The sequence below is a fragment of the Punica granatum genome, unplaced genomic scaffold (assembly GCF_007655135.1).
Source record: "Punica granatum isolate Tunisia-2019 unplaced genomic scaffold, ASM765513v2 Contig00047, whole genome shotgun sequence".
NCBI classification, from domain to species: domain Eukaryota; kingdom Viridiplantae; phylum Streptophyta; class Magnoliopsida; order Myrtales; family Lythraceae; genus Punica; species Punica granatum.
Genome location: NW_022204057.1, coordinates 861 through 10,958, shown reverse-complemented (window position 1 = coordinate 10,958; position 10,098 = coordinate 861). Strand labels below are relative to the sequence as shown.

Sequence of the window (10,098 nt, the reverse complement as noted above, 5' to 3'; positions counted from 1 at the left end):
CTTTCTCAATGGTCTTTGGAAATTTGATCCCTTCCTCGGGCTCTTCTCGGAATCACTAACATTCGCCATCCTCTATGATAGATACTTTCAGAATTCAATCACAGAGAGAATTCGATTGGTCCCATAATGAAGGTGCTATGATACCATAGTAAGTTTGTAGCATTCAAACTCAAATTCCATTATGAACATAGGACCAGTAAATAGGCTGCAGAGCCCAACAAGAAAGGAAACAAAACTGCAATATTCTCATACGACTATTTGAGGCTATCAGTTATAGTAAATACCCAATACACAAAAAAATCCCCTATTTTACAACTGTACAATCTATGATGGCAATGGATTTCAAATTCCAAACAAATTTGACTTTTACAAATAATTGAGTCAATTTTGAGAGTGAAATCATTTGATTTTGAAGTAGAGTTTGCCTTTCTCATTCGATTAATAGAGAGGAAAAGGATGGTAATTTGAGGACAAAATGGGTTTTTAGTATCTGTTAAGGCCCCTAGCACACTAACTAATGCCCCTGTGCACAATGGTGGGCCAGCAAGCGTGCCACATAAATATTTAATGGGTTTTTCTGAGAGACATTGACGGTTGTGCTAGAATTAAGATAAAATTTAAATCACGTATCCTTATGTAATTAATTATATAAAAATACCGTGTTAAATGAGGAAATTTGGCCAAATCACATGCTTATTTAAGTTATTAACTCTTATAGATATATAAATAAATAAATAACACAGATTTTTCTTTTTCAACAATGAAACATTATGGTAGAGTTCAAATTGGGACCCAATGTTGCAATTGCTAACACAATAAACCTTATGTTTCTATTAACAAAACATACAATTTGATCCCAGAAAGATACATTGCTTGATAAATTAGTCCTTGAAAAATTTTTAGTAATCTAATTGGTCTCACTAGAAGGTTTAAGCAAGTTAGTCCTGACCCATTTTCACCACTTTAAATTGTAAGGAGACTAATTAGGTTACTAAAAATCTTGCGAGCAACAATATGGATTGATTCAAACTGCACGACACTTTTTTTTTTTTAAGTAAGATCTCCTATTCGAATATTGTGATTAGAAAAAATCTATACTATGAGAGTTTTACCATCGACTCGACTCGAATTAAATTAGTCTAAACCTATTGGACTTTTAGATAGCGGGGTACAAAGAAAAAAAAAACCTTTCGGGATCAATTTATCAAGCGTGGTATGTTTTTGGGACCAAATTGCAGGTCGTCATTTTTAATTGGATGAGGATTTGAGTCATAATATAAACCGGCTGCAAGCCAGCAACCGCCACCTTCTCCTCCGCCCTCCGCGGCCTTTGGAGGCGCAAATTTCCCGCCATTCTCCTCTACGATATCATGACATGATATGGCTCTTCACTCATTCAAGCCCTTCGCAGCCATTCTCTCTCTCCTCTTCGCTCACGCAGTCATCGTTGTGGTGGGGGAATCATCGACCTGCTTGACGGTGTACCGAGAAGGCGGCGCCCCGGCGGTCTTCCAGTCGCCAAAGTGCCCCCGCTGGAAGCTCTCCGGCCATGCCTCCCCTACACGCGCCTCTCCACCGGCGGCAAGCTCTGCCAGGTGGCCGTGCTCCAGGGCAGCCGCAAGTACCAGGAGGATCGCACCTTCTGCGCTCTCGACGTCCGCATCCCTTTCCCCAGTAAACTTCATCACTTTCACATTCTTCTTTGATTGGATGGGTAATGGGGCCATTGGTGGGATGATCTTTCACGAAATCGAGAGTAATCGGATTTAGTGATGAAATTTGTGCTTCATTTTAGCGTTCGAAGTTTGCAATCATGTTCAATGGGCACAACTTCATGCAATCATCGAAAACGTGCTGCTTGTTAGTAAATATGAGTAATTCTTTCAATATTCGGAAACGCTGCTTCATGTGTAGTCGCCATGAAAACCTTTCGAAAGACGGAGTGAAGCTGTTTGTTGCTTCTAACACTCTAAATATTAATGTTGCTGGCAGGTAGTACAGGGATTAAGGAGGTGACTGTTGGAGTAATAGCTGTTTTCGATGGTCATAACGGAGCAGAAGCTAGTGAGATGGCGTCTAAGCATCTGTTTGAGTATTTCATGTTGCATGCCTACTTCCTCCTGGATTCAACCTTTTCCGTCGCATTGAAGAAATTCATGGGAAAGTTGGGGAGAAAAGGAGATCTGGATGGTCTTTTTCAAGTTCTCAATTGGCATGAAGATTTGAGTTGGCAGTATCAGGATCAAGAAAGGTGCGTTTATTAAGAAACCTATATTGCAATCAATTTTCTCCCCATGGAAAGCTTTATCCTATTCATTGCAACTTGACAATCTATGTGTCTCTCTTGGACAAATGACTCTCTTTCTGTCTCTTTTGTTACCCATTAGCGGTTAGTTACTGGTTCCATCTCTGCCCAATTAAATTAAAGGAGAAGGTTTGTATATTTCCACGGTTTTAATTGTTGCAGGCAATCATGATTACTACACTTTCCCAAGAATAAGATTGAAATTGACTTAGCAAACCATGATCTTTTGCACTTTTCCCATGATGTTATGCTGGCGTGGTACCACCTTGAAACCACCCCTTATAACATGACGCCACCCTACATGTACACAGAGGATAAGGGCAGATGCACAGGAAGATGGGATACTTACATTTCACGTGCAGTTATGTCTGTCTAACCAGAACCTTCCAAATGATAAAACATAAAATTTTCTTAATTCGACTGGAGTATATGAACATTTGCAAAAGAAAAATGTTGAGTGGTTTATCGTAGGACAAAATATACTTCTGCAAATAATGAGGCTTTTGTTGTTGAAGTGCTATTACCAATAAAGGCTTGAATTTCATTATGTCAATACATGATTGGCGTATAGCTTGGCAAGGCCAACTATGTGCCTGTTTATCTTTGTTGTTTATTTGTCATATTATCCAGTATGTGTGTCTGTAGCAATGATTCAACTGGTTATGAAGTTACATGAACGTTAACAGATGCAGTTTTAGTCTTAACACTTGTTTTATTGTCCATAGTTTTGTATGATATAACATAAGAGATTTCGCAGGGTTAAGTCCTCAAGGACAGTAGAATTTGATCATTCCTATCATTTGGAAATTCTGAAGGAAGCATTGACGAGGGCAATCTGGGATATTGATGCAAAATTTTCAAAGGCAAGTTTTGATGTATTCCACAATCATGCATATATTGTTGCAACACTTTTCGCCTGCACTTAAGTTTTGACCACATTTTTACTTTTTTTCAATTGTTTAGGAAGCATCCAGAAGCAATCTTAATTCAGGATCCACAGCAACAGTTATACTCGTGGCAGATGGCAAAATTTTAGTTGCGAATGTTGGAGACTCAAAGGCTCTCTTATGCTCTGAAAGGTTCCAGTCCCCCGCGGATGCTAGAGGTTGGAAAATTTTAATTTTATACCTATACACATATAGCTCTTATACATGTCTAGGTTGAAAGGCTACTCCACCTTTATAACTTCTTAACATAATAAATATTTTGCAATACTATACTCACCGGGTTATACTTACTTTTGAGTGATTTAACTAGAAATATTAGTTTATTATTCGTCATGTGTCAGTCCATGTATTCTAGTACCGATCATATATAGTCTTGCTTCAGCAGTTCTGTGACTAATTATAAAATTACTAATTGCAGCGACTTTACTAAGATTACATCGCGAGAAAAGGCGGGGTGGTGCTATTATGCCCATGAAATACAGTGAGCACTTTAAGTTGGCTAGTTTGAATGGTTTGACGCACTTTTCTGTTCAGGAGTTAACAAGAGATCATAGTCCCGATAGGGATGATGAAAGGTCTCGAGTAGAAGCTGCGGGTGGTTATGTTCTTAATTTGAGTGGTGTTCCTCGAGTCAATGGCCAACTGGCTGTTTCACGAGCCATTGGTGATGTGAAATTTAAAAGGTGAGGGAAAACGGAGCTATAAAATTTGTTGATTTTATTCTCTCATACTCACTCGTGGTTGTGGTCTCCCCAATCACCCGTTTCTGATTTCTTATTCACTTTTATGAGTTTGATGACAGTTCTGGTGTAATAGCAGCACCAGAAGTTATGGATTGGCAATCCCTCAACATCAATGATAGCTATCTGGTAGCTGCATCAGATGGTGTTTTTGAAGAATTGAGCCCACAAGATGTTTGTGATATACTGTGGGAAGCACAGAGTCATGGCAACTCAAGATCAGAGATATCTTCATCATGCTCTTACTCATTAGCTGACTGTATAGTGGAAACTGCTTTGGAAAGGGGCAGTATGGATAATATGGCTGCTGTGGTTGTGCCTCTTCAATTAAGTCTTCTATCTCGTAACATTCAACCGGGTAACTATACTGGAGGAGTTGATACAGATACCACATCTGTAGGATTAGAGTACAATAATGGTCGGTCAGGTGATTCACTGTGTTCTTGAACTTTACTGCATTATTCTACTATTCCTAATTCCTGATCATATTATTGTTAAAGTTGGCTTAGGAGATGCATTCCCTTTTCTTTTAATGATTCACCATCTCCGGAAGTTTATATGAAGTAAGACATGAAGTTTGGGTTTGTCTAGATTTGTAACTTCATTGTCAAATTGGACAAACTTTCCATGCCCTTTTTTCCCGGATTGATCTCATTATTATCGCATTGGAGTGATGATTCTCCTCGCTTACCGATCTGTTATTCAGGATAGAAAGAGAGAGAGTAGGGAATTAAAGTGGCTTAACCATAATTGGTTATAGCCCAGTTTTTTGTAATAAGACCTTTGTAACAGATTCCAGAATATAACTAGACCCTCTATGACACATATTTTCTAACATGATAAATAACAGTGTTTGCGAAATCAGACTCTTATGAAATGACCCTCTGGTTTAGTTTTTCTCTGCCCTAGTTATGCAATCTTTGAGATAAATAATGCTATATTGTATGGAGAGTTGTAGTATTTTGCCTATTGTCAAAGGAAAATGCTGCAATTACTAAAATGTCTTGCTAGTACTTGAAGCAGCTATATCTACTGACATGGATTGTAGATGATGAATGATACAAGGCTGCAGCTGTTTGTCTCTATGCAATTGTATATGTACTTTAAATTTTGTAAGTTTCATCACAAGTGGCTTTTCTAAAGTTAATTTAACTGTCCAGATAAGGGCCTGTCTTCTGATATTATCGGCTTAGAGCATTTTCATCCTCATTCAATGAAGTTTGGCAGGTTGATGGTAGGCTTTTGATTTTCAGATGCTGTTATATTTGCTAATCAATTGCAAATCTTTACTCTTGATAATTGAAAGTTAAATTGTTGGAATTTTATTTATTTATTACTTTTTAAGTTGTTCATTGTTGGCTTATAGCTTAAAGAAACTTCACTTACATCCTTTTAGATCTTATTTTTGTCTTCCCATGTGAATTGTGACCACATCTGATTTCCAACAACTACCAGGATTAGACTAATTATAAGATGCATGGACTGCTTTGATAATGCAGTTGTAGTGTTATAAGCCCTTTTATGAACATACATGTGAAGTGCACAGACGTGTAGCTTAGTTTCAGCAGGAAAAGAATAAGCATTACATGCACATTCTCATTTTCTTTAGTGTGCTCTCGATCCTAAAGGTTCCTTTATATTCTCTTTTATGTTTAAAGACATCAAAGCATTTCCTCTTATTGGAAGAATACAAACTGAACCGCGGTGCTCATTGAGTAGCATGCAATAAGTCTTTAGAAAAGTAATGCAAAATAATCTTGATGTTACTTGGATGAATTGGATTCAGTAGCCTTTCGATAATCTCAAATCTGGTTTTATTTAAAAGTGTGAAAGTTTTCATATATTTGGATGTCTTGACCTGAAGACTAGGGGAGTGTAGTCAATTTGGTCATCCTGATCGGTAGTTCGGAGATAATAGTTCAGTATCCCTGAAGTCGTTGCAGTTTAAAATATTTTCTGCTTCATATATGCAATCAATGGCAGCACTTTTGAAGCTTCTTATCTATGACAGGTTGAACCAAAGCATGGAAGTTTTTGCTGTTTTTATTTAGCTGAGCCGCTTAGTGAAGATATGGATGATATGTTAGAAGCTCAAATTCATGATTGGAAGGAGCCTGTATATGGCCTGCCTCTGGCTCTTCCTGAAGCCCTCAACCAACAGTGCGGTATGTTAAGTTTATAAACATAGTTTAAAGGTACTAAAACTCTGTTTCGAAACATGACTTTCACCTTCCTTTTGTTCTGATGTGCCGATATATATTAATTTTTTAATTGCTCACCGGGCACCAAAATTTTTGTTAGTGCCATATCATCTGGTTAAACTGAAAACATTACCAAACGATTTTCTGAAATAGCAAAAGGAGAAAAAAAAAAAAAAAGGACCTTGGCTAATGGAGAGGGAGAGAGCTAAGCCTTGATTGCTTACAATGCTGTCCTGCAACCAGAGTAGGTGCTAGGGTGGCCAGCAATGCTGTTCTGTAACCAAAGTAGGTGTTAGGGTGGCCAGCAACACCCTGTCGGTGCCCATCATGCCGCTGTACCTCCGTTTGTCCCTTTGCTCTCACTGTCTTCCCCATTTTTGTGTCACTCTCCTCTATCCACCCCCTTCTCTCTGTTGTCTGTACCAGATGAGATGCCTGGTTATTGACGGCCTTCATTAAATACCTGTGTTTGCATAGGAAGACATTGGGCCTGATGGTGTGAGGGAGATGGGTTATATACATGTAAGAAATAATTCTCTTTGTAATTTTTTTGTTAATACTATAGCCAGATCATTGACACTAGTAAGGATTTTGATGCTCAGTAAAACTAAATAAATACTGTCGTGGCTGCATAAACGAGGAGTGGTGAATCTCTATTTTGAAACACATTCTCAGTGTCTTTTAGGTAAATTATAAAGGGTGTTGGTTTAACCTAAAGGATAATTTTGCCAAAGAAAGTCTTTATTCTGCATCTCTAGAAATAGGCGTGCTAGTTTGTCATAGTAGGGCTACTTCTTTGTCACTTACTTTCCAGTGGAATACCCTTAGGGAATATTTGTATGGTTAACCCATCCTGTATAAACTTTTTTGCTTTCTAAGGTGAAAGCAATCTATCCAATGTCTTAATATCCCACTGTACTTGTGTTGTTTTACTACCATGATAGTGATGTGTACTGTTCGTTTAGAACAGATGAATATGCTTTAGTGGAGATACAGTTACTCTTTTAAAAAGTTATTTATCATTATAATTGTGAGCTTTTTTTCATTAATTTTTTCCAAATGTCATTTCAGCAAAATAGCTGTGTTTCTTTTTGCTAAGATAAGCAAGCAAAATATTTGCATTGGAAAAGCAAAATCAACACATTTTCCAAAAACAGGCATCTAGCAAAACAAATTAAAAATCATAATGCAACTGCAAATATTTTTGACAAGGGCCCTGAGGGCTCTCATTAATTTTAACCTTTATTTATAGCTTCGCCCCCCCCCCCCCCCCCCCAAACAAAAAAAAGTCTCGCAGTTGTACTCTGTTTATGTGAATAACATTGGTTATCGTCTCAGGTGGACCTGTGAATATTAATTCCGACCAAAATTTATGCAAGAGTCAGAAAGTCTCGAAGAAAAAGTGCCACTGTCATATCAAAAATCCGGTGGAAGAATCCACCATTATAATTTTAAGTCCTAAAGTCGAAGATCATGTCCCAGACTCAGAGCTGCTGCCTGAATGGCCAAGTAAGGGGCAGGAAGCCTCCTCCTGGCCAATGCAACACAGGAAATGGCTCAGAATGCTGCAAGGAAGGCAAGATGTAGCCAATCTCCAAGTGCTCTCCACCAGTTTCAAGCCACCAAGGCCTTGTTAACCATCAACAGCTTCGGGAAGGGCAAGATTGGGCGGACCGTGAGAGTGCAACAAATACTACCTCTCTGATACCATCCCTACTGTTGCCCTGCCGATGGGATGGTTCAGCCACAGGAGTAGGTGCCATCGAAACATAACCATAAGGGGGAATGGGAGGAGCGTGAGAGCCATGGTGGTGGATGAATGTGACTACACCTAGGGATGTGATGACGAACGCGATTATCAACCCCAATGTGATGACAACATTGTCGATCAGTCACAGGCCCTGTGAGAAACCTTGGGGGTCCCAGGGACAGTTGCAAATGGGGTTGGATGGAGATTACTCTGTCTGATGTTTAGTGATGAGTTGCCTGATGCCGGTAAAGGCTGTTGGATGGTTTTCAATTTCCTGTTTCAATATAGAATAAGACTAGGCCATACAAGTGTGGTTTTCAATTATCGGAAACAGAATTTCCAAAAAAAGTGGTTGAGACGGTATCCAAATAAACTGCACAGTCCTAACCAACGGTCCCCTCACAAGAACCATTACCCCTGAAATATAAAATTAAAGGATAAAAAAAAAACGATTTTTTTAACAGTGGGGATGGAAAAACGATTTTTTTAAAACGTTTCCATGAATTTGTATTGTACTAATAAGTCCATCGAAATTATATCAAACCTGCGATATTGTTCTGTTCTTTTCATTTTCAATTGAATGAGCTACAACATTTCTGCAAGCAGCCATCAATCTTTGTTATCTGAGAAACCGAGTCCACCTTGCAGCTATTGATGACAAAGAGACAAGGTTTGCAGGCCACAAGATCCTCCCAAGTTCATTGTAACATGACAGAAAGCAACAAATTAAAATCTAAAAGGGTGCGTACAATAAAAGTTGGAGACCCCACCAATGATGTGCTAAGTGAAGCTGCAAGTTTCCGATAAGGCAATCAGATGAAAACAACACAAGACAACAGTCTTCGCATCGAAGGACTTAAGTCCAAACAAGAGGTCGCACTCGATATAGTTAGACAACGGCTGCACTCGGGTTTGTAAAAAGGCACTGCCTTTGCAACTGGGTCGCTTCGCTATTGTTGAACACTGTTCTGCCAAATAATGCCCCCTTCTGTCACAGACAACATGGTAGTAGTCAATTCCCTGTTTGGAATTGGAGTCCTAATCTGGCACAGCATTATTAAACAGTCCTTATACAACACCGCCCAACCCGGCATCTTGCTGCACCACAGACTTGGAAAATTGGCTCAACAAATCCGACTGAAAAAGAAAATGACGAGTCTTAGCTTAAAACTTCTGTGTGTCATGCTTCTCATCCTTGTGGCCACCCAGTGGCCAGGCTCTGAAGCTCAGAGCTGCCGTCCCAGTGGCCAAATCAGGGGCAAGAAGCTCCTCCAGGGCAATGCAACACGGGAAATGACTCGGATTGCTGCAAGGAAGGGAAAATGTACCCAGTCTACAAGTGCTCGCCGACAGTCTCGGGTAACACCGAGGCCACTCTAACCATCAACAGCTTTGAGAAGGGCAAGGACGGGGGAGGCCCGTCAGAATGCGATAACCAGTACCACTCTGATGACATCCCGATTGTGGCTCTGTCAACGGGGTGGTTCAACCACAGAAGTAGGTGCCATCGTAACATTACCATAAATGGGAATGGGAGGAGCGTGACAGCTATGGTGGTGGACGAATGTGACTCCACCATGGGATGTGATGACGACCACGACTATCAGCCTCCATGTGCTAACAATATTGTCGATGCATCCCGCGCTGTATGGGAGGCCCTGGGAGTTCCCCAGGACAGCGATGACTGGGGGTGGATGGACATTTCCTGGTTGGACGCTTGAACCTTTGTCTAGTATGTGTACAGTTGCCCAGTGTGGTTCATTTATCTATGTGATGAAGTGTGTATCTACGATATTGATATTGCGTGGACTTGTAAAGTATGTCCGATATGTAATCATCAACTCTTATCTTCGTTTCTACGAAATATGATGCATTTCATACTGTTACGATCAATTTGATATCATTGTTAAACGAAGAAATCTATGATCTCCTTTCATCTCCAAGGTTCTTTGTTGTCATCTACTTGATGAGATGAGGAATCAAGACAAGAGAAAGGTCAATCCCATCGAAGATTTCAACTTTCTGTTTGCCCATTTTTTTTAAAATTTTGAAGTTAAAATAACTTCATCATGGTCACAGACTGTTGAGCTGTCCCATTTAAAACTAGAGATCCATTGGGCGTCCAAATATCGGGTGGTGCACACTAAAAGAAAAA

The 10,098-nt window shown here is 39.6% G+C and overlaps 1 protein-coding gene and 1 pseudogene across 4 annotated transcripts; both read left to right on the top strand.

Annotated features, from left to right (window-relative positions):
• The first annotated feature begins 1,270 nt into the window (after positions 1 to 1,270).
• On the top strand, positions 1,271 to 8,264 carry LOC116189884 (putative protein phosphatase 2C 50). 4 transcript variants are annotated; one of them, XM_031519621.1, is made up of 9 exons: positions 1,271 to 1,674; positions 1,993 to 2,251; positions 3,063 to 3,168; positions 3,269 to 3,410; positions 3,671 to 3,935; positions 4,055 to 4,419; positions 5,153 to 5,226; positions 6,004 to 6,157; positions 7,532 to 8,264. In XM_031519621.1, exons 2-9 carry the CDS (start codon positions 2,070 to 2,072, stop codon positions 7,828 to 7,830), a joined length of 1,587 nt encoding a protein of 528 aa, XP_031375481.1. In that variant the 5' UTR covers positions 1,271 to 1,674; positions 1,993 to 2,069; the 3' UTR covers positions 7,831 to 8,264. The 4 variants fall into 4 exon arrangements, with proteins under 4 accessions (XP_031375481.1, XP_031375484.1, XP_031375483.1 ...); XM_031519624.1 differs by lacking the exon at positions 7,532 to 8,264 and adding an exon at positions 6,620 to 7,106 and having other exon boundaries at positions 1,273 to 1,674; XM_031519623.1 differs by lacking the exon at positions 7,532 to 8,264 and adding an exon at positions 6,442 to 6,600 and having other exon boundaries at positions 1,273 to 1,674.
• A 782-nt stretch (positions 8,265 to 9,046) lies between these two features.
• LOC116189885 lies at positions 9,047 to 9,836 on the top strand (annotated as a pseudogene).
• The last annotated feature ends 262 nt before the right edge of the window (positions 9,837 to 10,098 follow it).